This window comes from Anoplophora glabripennis, unplaced genomic scaffold (genome assembly GCF_000390285.2).
Source record: "Anoplophora glabripennis isolate ALB-LARVAE unplaced genomic scaffold, Agla_2.0 scaffold1735, whole genome shotgun sequence".
In the NCBI taxonomy this organism is placed as follows: Eukaryota; Metazoa; Arthropoda; class Insecta; order Coleoptera; family Cerambycidae; genus Anoplophora; species Anoplophora glabripennis.
In genome coordinates this window covers 18646-38878 of record NW_019417816.1, presented here as the reverse complement: position 1 = coordinate 38878, position 20233 = coordinate 18646, and the positions used below count along the sequence as shown (strand labels likewise).

General features: G+C 29.9%; 2 protein-coding genes across 2 annotated transcripts; both read left to right on the top strand.

Annotated features, from left to right (window-relative positions):
* The first annotated feature begins 671 nt into the window (after positions 1-671).
* Positions 672-11191, top strand: LOC108915613 (ribosomal silencing factor RsfS). Its single transcript, XM_018721682.1, has 3 exons — positions 672-1083; positions 4236-4496; positions 10945-11191. Exons 1-3 carry the CDS (start codon positions 816-818, stop codon positions 11109-11111), a joined length of 696 nt encoding a protein of 231 aa, XP_018577198.1. The 5' UTR covers positions 672-815; the 3' UTR covers positions 11112-11191.
* Positions 11192-11196: 5 nt separating this feature from the next.
* Positions 11197-19852, top strand: LOC108915611. Its single transcript, XM_018721681.2, has 5 exons — positions 11197-11601; positions 13281-13483; positions 18485-18659; positions 18714-18934; positions 18985-19852. Exons 1-5 carry the CDS (start codon positions 11252-11254, stop codon positions 19608-19610), a joined length of 1575 nt encoding a protein of 524 aa, XP_018577197.1. The 5' UTR covers positions 11197-11251; the 3' UTR covers positions 19611-19852.
* The last annotated feature ends 381 nt before the right edge of the window (positions 19853-20233 follow it).

The following is a 20233-nucleotide window of genomic DNA, read 5'->3' as shown; positions in this document are numbered from 1 at the left end:
CACAAAAGACCTAGACACCAACTTTTTGACCCTGGGTGACCACCCCAACGACATCCCCCCCCCTCCTGCCCGCTAACCTTTTCTGTTTCAGAGACTGCCAGGATCAAGAAACGAAGACAGCGACACACACACACATACACACCCCCCCATACCCTCCTTACCTCTCCCTTCCCGCGCTAGCCTAAGGGCCACCTTAACAAAGCGCATCCCAGGCTGCATAGCCGCACTACCCTACCCAACCATACCACCCATAAACATGACACCACCCCCGGGGTTTACACAGACGAGCCGGCGAAGCAAGAAGAGCGCCAGAAGAAAGGGCCCTAGCCGGCGGGGCCCAGCCAGGACAAAAGGAGGTCCCACAAAGCGCCCACACCGGCCGCATTTGCGGTCGGGGTAGACGACGGATGGGGCCCACCTACGAAGGCTGTCCAGGCCTACACGAGATGAGGCAGGATAAAGAGGGATAATCCCCCTCGATCCCAAATCATTGAGACCAATTTCTAGCCATGGAATAATGGCGCGGCGCTCTCTGCAAATGACTATTCGAATACTTTCAACAGAATCGAATGCATTCGAGACCTTGGCAGAATCGAATAGTTTTGTAATTTGAATTCGAATATTCCCAACACTACTTGTTATACTTTTTCTAATTCTGTGGTCCTTATTCATTTGTCTACTGGGTCTACTGACTCTACTGTCTACTGTATACTGTATATGTTTTTTTGTCAACATATTTTGTGTCAAGGGTTTTGATTTTTTTATTTTTGTGGAACATTAAAACAATAATTTTCGTTAAAAAGATACAATTAGAAATGTTGACAAGACTTTTCAGAAAAGTACACAAATTAATTTCCATGAAGTTTTGTACTTGTAACATTTTAACTAAAGGATATGCTTCGGAAAATGAATCTGAAATTAAATTTTCTGGAAAGAGACTGGGTGATATGAGTTCAAAATATAAAATATTTCATGAACAGGATTCGGAAATAATATTAGATGTTTATGAAGAACGGTTGAAATATTCAAATTTACTAGAAGATGAGCCAGATGATAATTTATTACCAGGATTAAATCTTGAACGTAAAATACAACTTTTCATATATTAGTGAAAATGTATATATGGCGAAATAAAATATTAGCCAAAGCTTCCTCAGATCAGAACAGCAATTAATGTAATATATGATGAGTAGAAAGAATATATTTTACTAAATCCTTACAATAGCCACTACTGCTGTCTACCTCTCCAACAATTGAATTGAGCAGGGCACAAATAGTGTGGGGCATGACATTTCACATATTTAATTACACAATTTGAGTTTTAGACCATACAGTCAAAACTGTAATGTGTGGTACACATAAGAACACATAATCTTGTTTTTCGCTATACTTTATAGTTGGTAGAGATTTTGATTAATTTAAATGCAAGAATGATACAATTATTTTTTCGTACAGTTAAAATACATACCTAGTTTTTGAGAAAACAAATTTTAATTTTTTTGCTGAAGTTATCTGTTATGGATAGTCGAATATTTGGGCTATGTTAGTTCAATGAAACTTAAACTTTTCTGTAAAATTTCAAATTAAATAAAATATTTTTTAATGTAGACCAACTTTTCCCTATTTAAAAGTGAACATCTGACATTCAACCAATCACCCAAAAACTTCTAAATTTCAGTGAAACATTTTAACAGTGAAGGGGTGTTATAAAATAATTTAAAAGGAAAATTTTTTTGAAGTCCCATATCTTTTTAAGGAAGCTTTTTGATACTAAGGCAAGTTTGTTAATTATTTTCGAGATTGTTTTGGTTTTGTCTGAGGAAGCTTTAGTTACATTTTTTACAGCTAATTTTGATTACCTTGTAAACGTACATCTACTAGTGTCTCGTAAAAAACTCTGTAAAGTATAACTGCTATTTTTTTCTACTTTAAAAGCAGATTATATTACAAACGGGTATTTGCTACAATTTTTTGCCAAAACTTAATGATACAATTATCATTTTTTTTTAATTGAACGTTATATTTTTTGCCATATTCTGATAAGGGATGTTTTTCTGCATAAAATAGTATATATGTCAACCTCATTTTTATAAGGAAAATGCAAATAATACTTGTTAATATTAATTTAAGGATTCCAACAAAATTGTCAATTGTGCCATAAGAACAATCAAATCAATACAAATTTAATTATTCAACATAAAGATAAATGTCATTTAAGGTAGAAACCACATAAAAATATATTATCAAGTATGTGACAAAACATAGTTATGTTTCTTTCTCTAAGCTTGTACATTAAATAATCATTAATATTAAATGAAATATTACGAAATAAAAAAATCATGTTATTCCTTGCATTGGAAAATCAAGTTATGTATTGTTGAATTCTGAAAAAAAATTCTCTATCAGACTGAATATAAAAATATGGTATTGTTACATTTAAAATAATTTACAATCACCTGCCATTTAATGTTGAAATTGAAACATTGAAAAACAATATAATAAATGCTAATTTAAAATATTTTTTTTATGATTAAAGCATTTTTCTTGATTTTACCAAAAATGACAAGTATTATAGGTTGCATATTTTTTTACAAGACACTTGAAGTAGAGTAGAAAACATTTACCTATAGGAAATATTATTTGGCATGTGTGCACATTATGTGTGCCATCATTTTATTTTAATGCTGAAATTAATTTTAATTCGTAAAGGGGAAGAAGAAAACAATAACTGTATAATAAAAGATTTTAAAATGACTGCCATTATTCAAATTACAATTTAATCTAAATTTATGCATTATTACTGTCATAGCTAAGCAAGAGGTCGTAACTTGTAATTGAAATTTTGTTGGTTTTGAGATTATGGTATTTTTCAATCATTATCCATAGTAATTCTCTGGATAAGACTTTAATTTATTAGAACATTTTTTTTGTACAAACATCTCTACATTTTGTAAAAATTAAATAAACAGAAAAAGCAGATACAATATAAAGAAAATAAATTAAAAATTACAACTACAAATTATACCAGAAGTTACTTTGGGTCTTGCAGATGAGAAAAATATCAGGACAGAATAACTTTCCGGTTTAAGTATTCACCCAATATCTGTTTTAACCTTATCGCCTTGCAGGACTCAATTTTAAAGTAAAGTTGATTAGATATTGTCTGAAGTTACTTTTTTGTGGCACAGTAATTATTTTTTCTTTATTTATTTTAAAGGTATTTTCCTTCTCTAAAATATTTTTGAAATGAATGTACAACGCTCCACCAGATATTTACAAATTTAAGAGATAGCTTTAGAGATATTAGAAAGGTATACCTTTTTTAAGCAGAAAAGTTGGGGGAAAAGATTTTTTCAGCCAAAATGAAGAACCGTGGCACAAAAAATTTTGGCAGTTTAATCGCGTCCTAATGGTCACTTGTGGCGCCCTCTAGAAGATACAATGAAATCGTAGCTAAATTCGAATTTCTCATCCCAAAATTATTATTTTTTCAACTTTGACACCCCGTAGCTCTGTTATTATCAATTTTTGGACCAAAGCAAATTTAGTTAAATCAACTTATTTTGAGCCGTATTATGTCTGGTATAGCGGTGTACAGACCCTTTAAAGCCACTCTGTATTGTGATGTGTATTTTTTATTTATATGTCTGCTCTTTTCAGTGTGAGATTTTTTATTAAACAAAACTATTTTCATAAAAAAAATACCTTGACATTGTTATGGCGCAAGGCTTTCATAGATTTTTTAATTTTTTCTACAAGTGAAAATATGCCCAAATAAACAAAGAGGTTGATTAGCCTGTAAATGTACAATATATTTCATACATGCTTATTTACAATCAAATTTAAATTTTTACGATAGATTTGGCAATATTACCAGAAATTTATGATAGCAATAATAATGATCCATAATCCAGGTTACCTCATGCTGCCACCATTAAATTTGTATTTGACTTAAATTTTGAATGTCAAATTAAATTTTCACCAATTATACAGTGCATTATTAAGGGTGGTCTCATTTTCTCTCATTATGTCCTTTTAAAAGTTGTCTTAAATGATCGTTGTCAACAGTACTCTGCAAATTAATACTATAAATTAAATTATTACCACATTAATAATGTTTGAATATGTGTAAACCATGATTTTATATTATGTTGTGTCTGTGCCTTTTTCCATTTTTTTTTTATAGAAAAATATAAAAACTAGTATTCTTCTGATTAAGTTTAAATATTTTTTAGGAGGAAGAGATGGTGTTTTTGACATAGAAGATTTAGTGGAAGTATTAAAACGTGAAAACTCTAAAAATATATTTGTTGCGAAAGTTCCAAGAGACATAAAGTATGTAGATTATATATGTATTGTTAGTGGAAAGTCTCAGAGACATATGCAAGCTATTGCTCAATTTGTTAGAAAAATATTCAAAGAGAAACGCAACAAAAATGATATTGTCCCTAAGTTGGAGGGAGAATTCTCTAAAGATTGGATGGCACTAGATTTAGGTATACATTTTTTATATTATACATTTATATATGTAACTTTGAGTGAGGGTCATATTTATACAGAGGTTTCCTTTGACCTTTAGAAACATATCAATAGTTTATTTTGTCAAATTCCATTGTAAAAACAATTTTTTTTTAATAATTTTCATATCCTGCCGCTGGACAAGCTAGTGTAACCTCAAATAACGCCGCGCTACACCACTTGCACGAGAGCGAATGGGTGTTCACCAGACAACAGTACTGAAATACATAAAAATAAATAGTTTGTTTACTCACATGAATTTTATAACGCATCTCTAAATTTGTTCCAGTCCAATATTGTATTAGCATTCAAAGCTCGCATAATCTTTTAAATGTGTAACCACTTTTAACTATGTAGACCTCAGGATACGGAGTTCGTTTGGAATTTAAAAACAAATTGTTTTCTGTTTAAATATAACTTCAACTTCACAGTTAAATGTACTGTCTTCAAATACGGAACAACAAGTGAGTCCCTTCGCTTTGTCACGTTGACCTGCACAAGCATTAAAGTGTATTTTAAAAAACTGGGGAACATGTACTATTACCCCTAAAAAAATACAGGGTGATTTCACTTTAAATACAAAAATATATTTTTTCTGCTATATCTTCATAATGCGGTGACGGAATTGAATGAAATTTACTACAACATATTCACTTAATTAAACCTTCTATTGAATGGAATATTAACCTTGTGGCTTTAAGGAGGTTCGATACCGAAAAAAAATGGTAAGAAAGTTTTCAAAGCAATTGAAATCTGTTAATAAATATGCAAATTGTCTCGTGTAAAAGTATCAGATCGATGGCCAATGAGTTTTTTTGAAAAATGATACTAAAAATTATGCTCTTATACACAGGCTCTTATGGGAGTTGGGGCAAAAACTTTAATCAAACGTGAATATTGCTCTTAAAAATGGTTAAGATCGGGAAAATAAAATTGTAATTAAAGAATTAAATATTACTAAACATTTTAAAACAATAAAAATATGCACTTACAATGTAATTATTGAGATAATTGAATGAATATATAACGTTTTGACAAATTTGAACAAACATCTGATTCAATGAAAGGAAATATGACAACACTGTACGCTTCGACTAACGCACTATATTTGAATAGCTCGATTATAGATTATAAAATTATTCCAGTCGAAAACATATGCATATGTTTTGTAGTAATAATTAATATTAAATAAATTTTTCGTGATCTAATGCAATATAATAGCAATTTGAAACAAAAATTGAAAGGATAGGATCTCTTTGCAAAACGAACAGTATAGATGTTCTGTCATAATCTTCAATTTGACAAGGCAACATCTCACTATCATACACTGAACTTCTTGATAGTTATCATATGGATTCTCGGTTTGCACATTTTACTTTTTTCTTATCAATCCACATTCTGTTTCATACGCATTTTACATTACTTTTCAGTCATTACTTTTCCTTTGTATCTTGGATGTTCATTCATGTTTACGGAATAAGCGCAGAGTTGACAGTAATGACAGTTGACCCAACTTTTACCACCACGCCATAACAATGTTGCCAGATTTCATCCATAATTTTACAAGCTCTTAATGAATAAATACACTTTTATTCAAATAAAAAGTTAATTGCTGTGCATTAAACACGAAAAATATATGCAAGCTAATATGTGTTGTATAAATTTTATTCGTATATATTATATTTAGTTCGCTCAAATTAGTTTATGTAAGGTTGGTACTACAACGAAACTACCGTGTATAAGCATAGGCTTCCCTCCCACACCGCCTACCCCGCAAGAGATGTATCGAACACCCTTAACCAGAGACATGCTGCTGGAGGTGCCGTCCCATTTCTCTAAGAAAAAGATACGCTACTGGAACTTTTTTGTAGAAATAATGTTACATTCAGGTACTATTACGTTAAATGAATGAAAAATGTTTCTTGATGTTTTTTAATAGTAGCAACCGTTTAGTAGATATTTGGGCTTGTTTTTAGTTTTTATAGAATTTTTCTTATAAATTAATCCGCTTATTTGATGAAAACCTCTTGGTTTTAACCAGTGACGTGCTACAAAAGCACCCGCCAACTTTTCTCAAGAAAAGAATACGCCACTGGCAGTTTTTTGTAGAAATAATTTTATTTCTGGAAAATATATCAAAACTAAATAATAAAATAACATTAGCAAATAGGTCTAGTAAGTAATTAAGTAACGAGTCCAAAACGAAGTCCTTCCGCATCGATACATTTTTGACATCTTATCTATTTATAGAGGAACTTATAATGACATGATTTCCCCCGAGGAGATTACAATTTTCCTCTATTCTTTGCCACAACCTGTCTCGTGTTCATAAGGCCAACAAGGACTGCAGGTTCAAAAATAAATAAACAAAGCTAGTTATAATACTAAAACGAGATTATCGCTTACTAACTGATAATGCCAACAAAAGATCCAATAATTTATATCGATTTATGGATATGAAACAAATATGAGTAGGTGGACTAAATACGCGCATTATGGTCGCCAAAGAAGTAAATTATCTCCTAAACGGCTGCTACTATTAAAAAATACATCACTTTTCATTCATTTAACGTAACAGTACCTGAATTGCATTATTTCTACAAAAATACTGCCAGTGGAGTATTTTTTTCTTGGGAAAACAGAGCAGCACCTTCAGTAACAGTCATTGGTTAATGCCACGAGGTTAATATTACATTAAATAAAAAGTCTAATTACGTGAATATGCTGATTTATAGTCGCTACTCTTGATATACCTATTTTTCTTTTTCACAAAATCTGGGATGCACAATTTATTCTGAAAATAATTTTGTATGCCTAAGGAGACTGCAATAAAAAGAATTATATAGTGGACCAGGCTAGGCCCCAACCTCCGGGTCCGAAGGCGTTCTTACTGCACCTCAATAAAAACAAGGTAGCCGCGTCCTTGCATAGATTTTGGAAATAAAAAGCAGGTATGCCACACTTTTATTACCGGTACTTTATGATCTGCTGATATAAACATGTATTCATGGGGAACAGCGGAAATGTGCACCTGCAAATAATATGCATATATATATATAAACCAGTGATGTATTTGGGATTGCAGTCAACAGTGCTAAGGGCTAATGTAATAAGAACACTCTGTGTTGTTGTCAAGCTTTCGGAAATGTTTATTTCCTTTCTCAAGTCATCTATAAGAAATGACAAAAATGCTTAGAATAATAAGTTATAAAAGCCTATTATATACTTACAAACTTGAGATTATACTATAAAAACCATCAAAAACGAAGTATACAAGAACCAATGAGGTTAAAGAAACAGTCGTTACTAGTTTGAATATTAGGTTTTTTTTAAAAAAAAAAACTGGTTCTGATAGTTATCAAAAATAGTTCACATTTCAAAGGCCCTTTTTACTGTATTAGTTGTTTAAATGTTAAAAATTGACTTAAAAATTGTTTTTTATAAAAGAATGTTTGACTATAGTTACAATTATTTTTAATCTAGTGAAGCTCATAAAATTTTAACAATGTTCTTGTATACTTCGTTTTTGATGGTTTTTATAGTATAATCTCACGTTTGTAAGTATATAATAAGCTTTTATAACTTATTATTCTAAGCATTTTTGTCATTTCTTATAGATATCTTGAGAAAGGAAATAAACATTTCCGAAAGCTTGACAACAACACAGAGTATTCTTATTACATTAGCCCTTAGCACTGTTGACTGCAATCCCAAATACATCACTGGTTTTTTTCTTAACTAGTCAGTCAAGACTACCCTTCCTGCTCTATATATATATATATATTATATTTATATTCCGGTTATTATGTTAACTCTATTAACAAAAGTAAGAGTAGTGACTATAAATCAGGTAAGAGTGTGCTATTAATTTTTATATCAAAGCAAACTTGTATTAAAAAAATTGAATAATTTTTAGTAATAAACATTTTTATATATTAAGGTATGCACTATTTTTTTATAATTTGTAATTTCAAAAAATGTCGAGTAATGTACGTGTTGCAACATACTGCATATTATTCTATTTTTTTAGTTAACAATTTTGTCGTTTATAACAGTAACAACAAAATTAATTGAAAAATGTTGAATAAAAAAAAATAAACAGTGTACCTGAACATAAACATATTCCGTACTTCGAGTTTCTTGTTCTTTAAACTCGATCCAAAATGGACATGGTTAAAAAAAATCGCAAAGTTGCAAAAAACGGGTTTCTAAAATAACTAAAAAAAATATAGCACCGATCGAAAAATTTTAAATGAGAAAGTTGTAGGTTTTAAAAAGATCTATCGACAGATTTTTTGTAAGTACCGATTGCTTTGTTACTTTTCGAGATATATCGAAAAAACCGTTAAAAATCTTCTCTTTTCTCTTCTTCTATAACTCGTTTACATTTACGTGCCCATATTTGCTATTTACTGCAAGCATAGCCCGCGGCAAGCCAAAAAAGTACATTTTTGAAAAATTTTAAAATATTAATTATTTTTCGATATATCGATTTTTTGAAAAAAAGGTGCTCTCGAAAACTGGCTAATCTTCTCAGTGGATGCCTTTTTAGTTATTTTAGAAAAATTGTTTTTTGCAACTTCGCGATTTTTTTTAACCATGTTCGCCATTTTGGATCGAGTTTAAAGAACAAGAAACTCGATTTAAAATTTAATTTTCTATACGGTCATATTTTTTTGTCCAGGTAATCTTCTTCTTCTTCTAGTGGTTGGTCCTAATAAGTCCCATAGCACTGCAGCCTAATTAGGCCTATTGTGCGTCCCACTACTAGTCCTATTTAGCAAGTAGATTTGTCCTTTTTACAAAGTCCAAAAGCTTTCTTGCTGTCCAGGTAATAATTTCTGTAAGTATTTCTCTATAATGCTTGGACTATTATTTTTTGACAACTAATCTATTTCTGCTGTTTCTGTAATTAAAGTGAAATCACCCCATATATACAGAGTGCCACCTAACGAATGTTACAAACTACAAAGAGTATAATCTAGAACCCAAATGGTGTCGATTTAACCAAACTTGTTTAAAAGTAAAATGTCTCAAAAAAGTTACAGGGTGTTAGTTTCTTTTTTATTTCTTGTTTTCTCCTAAACTCAAAACCCAGTTAACCGATTTGAGCAAAATTTGCTGTCGCTTAGTTTCTCTTCACAAAGCATGCAGTGATTATGTTTCTATTAGGTTAAATCATACAGGGCGTTCATTTTACTACAACCCTTTGTGAATGCTGTAGTTTTTTTGTACCTTTAAATTTTTACTACTATCAGAAATAGGTAGAGAATTTTATTCTACACAAAAAATGTATACCTATCAAAAGTCGAAATTATGCTTGGTTATGAAGATATATAGATAGATTTAGCAAATTCTATACATACAAACGATTACATAAACTCAAGCAACAAAAATCCTTAAAACAGAAATATATAAAAGTTTACCCTGGTAGTGACCTAATGTAACTAACAATTAGCTTATTTGAAATGATTAACCGGCCCATTACAATTTTTTATATATTCTGGTAGCTTATTGTATTGCATAAGACCCTGGTAAAACAAAGATTTACTAGTTCTTAATAAATTGTGTTTCTATATAAAAGTCATCCTTTTGGCGAGTGTTATAAACATGTCCATCTCTTACATAAGTTATTCTACTGTGCAAATAGCTAGGTAAGAGCAAATTTTTTATTTTATATATAAATTGTAACGTTCTTAACAAAATTCGTTGTTTTATGTTTATAAAATTTAATGCATTTAACATGTCCTGTATTGGAGTATATCTACTACACTGCAAAATAATCCTCATAGCTTTATTCTGCATTTTCTGTAGAGTTTGAATCTCATTGTTATTTAAAAATAATAAAATTGTTGAACAATATTCAAAATGTGGCGCAATTATCGTTTTATAAATGGTCAGTCTGGCAAAAAATGATAAATCCTTAGATATACGCCTTAAGAAATTAATTTTTTTGGCAACTTTTTTAACAATATATGCGGTATGTTGTTTAAAACACATACATTCATCCAACATCACACCCAGATATTTTATCTGATGGACTCTTTCTAGTTTCTGGTTATTTAATTTAATATAATCCTCTATCGAAATTTTATTCAATGTATGTTTTTTGCCTAATACTAACCACTTACATTTATCAATATTTACTTTCAAATTAATGTCACAAAGCCATGCATATAAATTATTTAGTTCACCGTTAATATTTCTTATAATATCATTAACATTTTTACCAAACATATAAAGCATTGTGTCATCTGCAAACAGATGTATTTTGCAATCAGTTAAACAACAGAGAATGTCATTGATGAAAATAATAAATAATATAGGACCCAATACTGAGCCTTGAGTACGCCATATATTACAGAAAATGTTTAACACATTTCAAGAGAATTATAATAATACAAAATATGTATACTTCTTTTGCAGGTAATATAGCGCTACATATATTTTCAACAAAATCGAGAGAGTTATATGATTTGGACTCTCTTTGGGCTGTGGGGTCAAAGTTTGATGATGAATACAATAAAAAAGAACCTGTCTCGGAGATGTTAGGTAAACACTCATATTTGGAAGGTTTAGAACCAGCAAGTTGATCTATGTGTCATTGTTTAATATGTACATTATCTTTTGTAAATATTGCCAGATAAGATAAGATAAACAACATAAATATGAATTCTTAGTGTTTTATTAATAATATTAATAAACAACAGTCACTTATAAAAAATGGTACAAAATGACTAAGTTAGAAAATGATAAAAATAAGGTCTTATTGGGTTATAAGTTGTCTTCACATCAAGATGCTTTAGTGAATTACTTAGTGCCTTCAATATGTGCTTGCTTGTTATATATTTTTATTATTGCCACGGATATAGCAGTAATATTTTGTCATTATAAAAATGGCGATCCCATTTGGGCTTCTCTTACAATATTTATAATGTATCTTCCACTTTTGGGAAGTTTTATAATTATAATATCAAATTGGGATCTTTGGCCAGAATTAGTAGGTTGTGGTATAGAAAATATAAAATGGTTTGTTATTAAAACACTAGAACATTTACTATTTCCAATTTGGAGTATGTGGAGGTAAGTAATTGAAATTATTAAATACAGGGTGTCCTGAAATCCATGCAACAAAATTTGGTCATAGATTCTTAAGACAAATTTAGGAGACCCGTATTTTTTCTTTTTGCAAACTGGCCCCCTCTTTTGGAGTTACAGCCCCCTGAATTCTGTCCCTAAGTGTTTTTTTTTATATCTCAAAACCATGTTGTACGAGAATCACTAAATTTGGTACACAATAGTTTTATGACATGTGGAATCTCGCAGGGCTACGCTTTTTGGCGAGAAACCCCCTTAAGATACTTTTTCGTGGGCCCCCTTGTTTTTGGAACCAGAAAAATTTGGTCGCAAATTTGATTTTTTTTTTAATTATTAGTTAGCTAGAAAACCATTGAATTTAGAAACTTTTTTGTCTCTTGATATCTGTTTCGTAAAACGCAATGTTCTTGAAGAAAATGGCAAATTTTGTAAATTGCAATGTTTTTGAGAAAAATGTCGAAATGTGATCGAATGCATATCGTAATTCGTCATTTTCTTCAAGAACATTGCGTTTTACGAAACAAATATCAAGAGACAAAAAAGTTTCTAAATTCAATGGCTTATGCATTCGATCACATTTCGACATTTTTCTCGAAAACATTGCAATTTATGAAAAAAGTATAGACAAAAAGTTTCTAAATTTAATGTACTTTTATATTTTCAGGTTTTTAGTTACTGACTTTGTAAGATGATGTTTTGATTGAAAATTTATCTTGAAAAAGTTCTCATTCGGCAATGAAATGTTAAGGATTTTAATAAAAAATTGCTGCTGTTGTTTTTGATAATTTTTTGACCAGCGTTCAAACTAGAACTTGATACCCAAGATAATAAATAATCTGCGTTATAAAATTAAAGGTTCAAGAAGATTTCCATATTATATATACCAGGCTTCTAATAGTTCGGCCAGGTATAGCTCGACTACTAATACAGGCTGTTACAAATTCGCTTCTCACTACAGGGATCTCGGAAACGGTACGAGATATGAAGTAGCTTAAATGGGGGCAAAGTCGTTGCATACCAATATTATGCCTCTAAAAAATCAAGGTTAACATGAACCAGATCCAGACATTTTGTTTCGAAAAATTCGTATTAGATATATTCATTCCAAATTTATCTAAATTTTTTATTTTAGTGAATGTTTAGTGAATTTCCATACACTCTAAGTGTCGTTAGACCCTGTGAAGTCCACCTAGTTATTAAAACTTTTACCATCACACGTCACACTTTACAATAAAACATTGCTTCTTTCGTGAAATCATAAACAATTTTCTACTTTCTCAGTGTGATATTTTTAGTTGGCAGAAATAAGTTTATAAAGTCAATCCCTTGGTTGATCCTATTTTTATTTGTTTAAAGTTTTTTGAGTAGGTAATTCATTTCTTTTCAATTTGATAAAAAAATACTAAAAACTGAGAAAAATAATTAATTCGTGATTGACATATTTTATGTCCCAAAAAAGTTGATTTTATTTTAAAATACTGTAGTAAATACAATGCATTAATAAGATTTTTATGGTCCAGCTAGAAAAAGAATTAAGAATTTTCACACCTACTTTTGTGACCAAAGAATGATGGGATTTATTTAAATTGACATATGCATGTAGTAACTCTGTTCCAAGATTTCATATTTTGAAATTGTATTTCATATTCTTTTGAAAATTTCAGATTTGCTGAAAGAATATTTTGGTCTATTGAGGCTGTAAGATCAACTGATGAAATATTTATTATGCAAGCTAAAGCAGTAGTTGAAGCTGCAAGATCTATTGAGTTGTATGTATTTTTACAATCTTATGTACATGCACTTCCTCAAGTTTTATTTCAGCTTTATATTTTGATGAGACATAACACTGATATCAACAGAGAAACTCGTAAGTACCATCAAAGTAGCTAGATCTGTTTGTCTAATTAATTTGACTATTATTATTATTTTTTAAATACAAGGTGTACCAACTTTTATCCATCAGAATGTTATGACAATTTCAAATTTATTCTACCTTATAGATTTGGATATACGTATTCAAGAAAAACTATAATTTGGCATATTTTTGATAACATAAATATTAATTTATTCAATTTTTGCATTGTTTGGCACTTTTTTTTGAGAATTATTTCATAGGTCCAGTTAAGTATACAAACGATATTTCTAATAGAGCTACAGTGAAATACTTCTTATGCAGTAAATAAATCATAATTATATAGCTATTTGTCTATACAATTTTTAGTTTATAAACAAAATAATAACATAATGACAAAAAAAAATCAGTTATAGAGATATTTATACAGGGTGTAACGGATGCTGATGGCCAAACTTCAGGGGGTTATTATACAAGTAATTTTCAACAAAAAAGTATTATAAGATTTTTTTGGAAAGTTGATAGTTGCTCTTTTATTTAACACTTTTTGATTTCAAAAAATTGTTTGCCATTTTTCATAGAAACAAAAATATTTTTGTTATTCTTACAGCCGCATCAAATTTAGACATACCATCGGAAAGAGCGTTAAATTTACCACAAGATGAGCATATATGAGTGTTTAAAAATCTTCTATACTAGGTGCTGTAAAAAGTTAAATTAAATAATTGTGAAATGAGCAAAATTAGTGGTATCTCCTTATTGGTGGTAACGCCAAAAATTTGTTAATGAGGACATGTTTTTTCTTCAACAAAAACTACTGTATTTAGTAAGCTTTTCAACGATATATCAACTTTTGAGTTTGCTACTTTTTTTTTGGCAACAATATCAAGGACAAATGTTATAAAACCGTAAAAATCGAAAATACACAAACTTTATAGTATTTAATTTTTATTTTAATACTGTTTTTTTAAATTAAAGTAACAAAATTGATGAAAAAATTAGTTATAACTTAGTAACATGTTTACAATGACTTAATAATTTTCGATGTAATCTTCCCCTTGACGGATACATAAAACGCACCTTCTCCACACGAAGGGAACTGTGCGACGTACTTCTCCATTTTGCTGTAGAAGTAGCTCCCAACAAGCAAAAATCCTTTGTTCGAGCTGTTCTCGAGTTTCAATTGGTACTTCATATACCAAAGATTTTAATCTACCCCACCAAAAGAAGTCTAACGGAGTTAGATCAGGACTTCGAGGAGGCCACCTAACTGTACCAAAGCGTCCTATCCATCTATCTTCATAATGCTCGTTTAGCCATGCCCGAATCTCCCTGCTGTTGTCTGCAGGGCAACCATCCATTTGAAGCCAGGAATTAATCTGAAAATTTAAAGGAACCTCTTCTAATATATTATGCAGTTCGTTCTGAAGAAGATCAAGAAATGCCTCTGCATGTAATGTATTTTCTAGTATAATTGGTCTAAGAACGTAATTTCCAATTATACCCATCCATACGTTAACTTTGAATCTGTATTGATTATTGGAGGGACGGTTTTATTACTTTTGCCCTTGATATTGTTGCCAAAAAAATAGCAAACTCAAAAGTTGATATATCGTTGAAAAGCTTACAGTACTTTTTGCTGAAGAAAAAATACGTCCTCATTAACAAATGTTTGGCGTTATCATCAATAAGGAGATACCACTAATTCTGCTCATTTCCAATTATTACATTTAATTTTTTACAGCTCCTGGTATGGAAAATTTTTTAAACACTCATATGCGCTAGTCTTGTAGTAAATTTAACGCTCTTTCCGATGATATGCCTAAATTTTATGTGGCTGTAAGAATAACAGAGATATTTTTGTTTTTATGAAAAAAGGCACACAATTTTTTTATATCAAATAATTTTAAATAAAAGAGCAACTATCAACTTTCCAAAAAAATCTTATAATACTTTTTTGTTGAAAATTACTTGTATAATAACCCCCTGAAGTTTGGCCATCAGCATCCGTTACCCCTGTATGTAATTGTATTAAAAAATCAAATTGGCATTAAGAATATAAAATAAATAAAATCATTAATCAAGAATTAGTAGTGTTAACAAAATTATGTTCTTTGAAATTAAATAATAATACATATAAATAAAAATAATAAATCATAATTATACAGGGTGTTTCTAAACTATGGTGCCAAATGAATATGACAGATAGAAAATGTCATTTTGAGCAAAAAGTTTCATGTAAACATAGGTCTGAAAATGCATAATAAAAAAGTTACAGGGTGATAAAGGTACAGTTTGAGAAACAATTTTTCGCAATAACTTCTACAAAAGTTAGGCAATTTAAATGAATCTTGGTGCAGTTTCTTAGACACTAAAATGCAACAATTTCGTGCAAAAACAATTTATTCCCATCGCCCAGGAGCGAAGAGCCGGGGTAGCACATAGGATTTTATTATGAAAAAAAAATGTCCTTTGCATTTTCGGAAAATTGATCAAATTTTCTGAAAAATAAACTAATATGTCACAAAAAAGGTACTCTTGTTCAATGTCGCCAACATGAACCGTTCTCTTTAAAATTTGCAAAATTTATTGTCGTGCACCCGACAAGATAGAGGTAGCAACGGAAGTTCGTCATCATAGTAGCCATGAAATTTAAAATAACCTTTCATTTTTCCTGTCAAAAGTTAATTGTAAGTTTTGATAGCATAAAATTTACCCTGTATAGCTATTTGTCTATACAATTTTTAGTTTATAAACAAAATACGCAAGGTTTTACAGTTTTTGAGTTAAGATTCCAAAGATAATAATGACAAAAAAATCAGTTATAGAGATATTTATATGTAATTTTATTAAAAAATCAAAATGGCATTAAGAATATAAAATAAATAAAATCATTAATCAAGAATTAGTAAGTGTTAACAAAATTATGTTCTTCGAAATTATATTTTTTCACCTTTTAGTTGCAATGAACAGTTATGTCAGATGAATGAAACCATAATAAATGTTCAGGTGGATAAACGAACAATATCTAAATAGGATCGCATAGCCATTTGGTTTTCCAGATTTGAACACACTGGATTTTTTTAGGTGCTATTTATTCTATTGCTACTAAATATCTTTTTTATTTGATGAACATAATTTTATTTATATTTCTGTACCGTGACTGCATGTCATTACTTTTGGATTCCTGAAATTAAAAAATTAAAGCCCTAATAAAAATATTATATGAAAAACAAATATGTATATGCAACCCTTTATACGTACCCAACCCGGGTGACAAACTTTTGTACGCATAATTTTATATATCAAACATAAATGTACAATCCACTTTTTGTATCGTAATCAATATCAATCAATCATATCGTAATCGTAATCATATCATATCGTAATAATATCGTAATCAATCCAAGAAAGAAGCCGTTGGTATTTTTAATTCTTAGTGCCAATTCAAAGAGCAGAAAATAAATCAGAACCAGCAAACATAAGCTATTGTTAAAAATTATTGTTTTTTAATTAATTGTAATAGGATAATTTCTCAACTTAATATAAAATATTGTAGGTAGGATTATAAGGCAAACTTATAACATTTTTTATGCTCTATCTTTCTAAATTTATTTACGCTTGTTACAAAACACTGTATAAAATCAAGAAAATGGTAACATTGCAAAAGTTATACAGGATGTTTCGCATAAGAACCGACACAGAGCAGGGGCATGTAGGTGAACTCAAAATATGGTGATTTAATGCAACTTACCTTTATACTAAACTGCACCACTGAGAAGTTATAGGCCTTGAAAGTGCGGTTTCAAATTTCGAAAAAATCAATATCTCAGATATACTCGAACTTCGAAAAACCAAATTTGGTACATGGTGTGAGTGTACCAAGATCATTAATCGACAGTAAGTAGAGTTCAGTTGTAGGATTTTAAAGGGTTGATAAGGGATGATGCACCATTAACATTAAAATGACAGAATTTTTAAATCGTAAAAAAATCATTACTTTAGTTTATGGAGAATTGGAATGAAAAAACATTATCGTTTTGAATAAAAATACAAATAACTAATAATACGTATTGTAGCTGTGTTATTTAAAATCATCGAAAATTCATGTATTATTAGTTATTCGTGTTTTTGTTGAAAACGACAGTTTATTGAAAACTAACAAGAGTAAGAAAAGTTTTAGAATTAAATTCCTCATAAAATAAAGTAATAATTTTTTAAGTACGCCAACAGGTAAAAAAATTTTCTCACATGTAAATGGTGCATCATCACTTATCAATCCTTTAAAATGCCTCAATTGAACTCTAATTTTATTGTCGATTCGTACACTTGGCCACATTTGGTATACTCTTACCGTGTACTAAATTTGGTTTTTCTGAGCCTATAACTTCTCAGGAGTGCTACTTGTAGGTGCATATAAAGGTAAGTTGCGTTAAATCCCCTACATGCCTCTGCTTTGTGTCGGATCTTATGAGAAACACTCTGTATATATTCAAAAAATTTTCCTAAAGATCCTATCAAAAGAAGTCAAACAATGTTCTTGCAAAAGATATCTAACCTCATAAACAAAACTGAAGATATAACTGGAAACTACTTCATGGGTATGTAGTCCAAAGAGTAATTGTTTCTGTCTATGTTGTTGAAATCTTTTGTATACCTAGATTTTTGGTATCAAAGAACATTGACCTTATTTGATAGAATTTTCATCATATTTTTTTTTTAATTAGCTCATTACCATTAAAAAAATGTAGTTATAACTCGGTAAGTAGCCAGTTAAATCTTTTAATACATCCGTTATTAATAACATAAATCAAATCATTTTAAATTAGTTCCAGTTTGGTAAAACCTAGTGCTTGTGTATTTTCTTTGTTCGTCGCATCCTTGTAGTTAGTGTTGGAATTCATTTCTAGTGGTATCTATGCTACTATAAACAAAAAAATCAAGTACTTAATAGTTTAATTTTTTTTGTTACATATTTTTTTTGGAATTAGTAAATATGCAACATCTTATTTGCAGAGAAAGCACAATTTATAAGTTTGATACTAAATCTAGCTAAAGTTTCAATTACAACAACATATTACCAAAGATTTAAATCACAAAAGTTAACTGGAAAACAATATCCTTGGTATAAATCACATAAATTATCTCGACCCTCATCAGTGGCGTTAAGATCAAATGTTTCCCAATCAGGGTTAGTATTTATTATGTTCTATTTGACCTCTAGTACAATTTTATTCTTTTATAGATTAGTAGTACAAAAACGAAGAGTTACTACGAATATTGAAGAAATATATGATCTTCAACCGCCACAGGTATCAGAAAGCAGAAGAAGTAGCGATATTTATCTAGAGCCAAGTACAAGTATGGCAAGTGGAGGAAATAGGCGTCAAACATTTGTGGAAACAGATTTTGAGGAAGTTGTTAATACTAAAGCAGGAACTGAAAATTTAGAATCAAAGAGTTCTAGTATGTATAAATAAGTGAATCAACTATGTAGAACAAAGGTTTTTTTTCAGATTATGAACAAATAACAATGTTAAGAGAAACGTCAGTGGTTGATGGACCAAAACGACAGGTATTTAGGGAGCAGATTACCTCTGAAATATCAGAACCGGATTTTAATATTTCCCGTGTCATATATGTTAAAGGTTTACAAGATGACGATTTGGCAGGAAAATTGGTAGCTTTCTTATGGTGGTTTTGTTTTCTCTTAGTGCGAGTTTTAGCTATTTCTGTATTTGCATACTTTTTTATCAAAGAAACAGTTTGGTTGTTAGCTTCTCATTATGCAATAATCATGGGATTTTTATTGTATGATGTAAAGTCTGACGAAGTGAAAAGAGCAAAAGCCATTTTTTTCATTTTTATCGGATTAATTTACATATTTTGTATTATTGAATTTAAAATCAAATTTAAAAAGGCGACATTTATTTACTATGGATATTTTGTTTTAGCTTTTATTGAAAACTTTGTTATGTGCATGATTTGGTTCATGACTGAAATAGAGTCGATAGAAAATGATTTTTGGTTTCGATATTCATTTTATATTATCGTCATGGGTTCACTTATTAGTTTTTCGTCTATGTTATTTTATTTCACCATTAACAAACCACCCAAGGTGATGGTGAAAACAAACCTATAAAATAACTTTTAAACTGTTCTCATACTATATACGATTTTAATTTATTTAAACCTAAAATAAATATTGTATATTTTTTCAACAAATAAACATATAAGCAGTATAAATAACACTATATATTTTGCAACAGCACTTGTTAGTCGCAGATTGGAAAGTATCTGTAATCAAGGTTTGAAAAAAATTTATGGTACTCTTATATTAATATATTTTATTTTCAAATAAATTTCATTTCTATGAAGCATAATATATAATAAAATTATCATTTACATTCTTGATTTTTATCCTCCCTATCATCAACAGCTTAAAAGGATGTATATAAGTCTGGGAGGGTCTAGTCCCGTACTATAATCGTCTAGCATTACTTTAAATATATTTAATATATGTACTCAGCTAAAAGCTATTTCAATTTGCCTAGTAAGAATCCCCTGCGTTTTAGGGTCTGTATGTGCAACTGACAGCTATTTCACTTTTTTGTTTCTTTAAACTTGTAAAATCAGGTTTGGTTACCTTAATTTAATTCTTAGTACTTATGCAACTACTGTTTAAAAGTGTAAGAAGAAATTTTAAGTTCTTTAGACAGGCATATACACTATCAAAATAGAAGGGAATTTACTAATATTTATTAC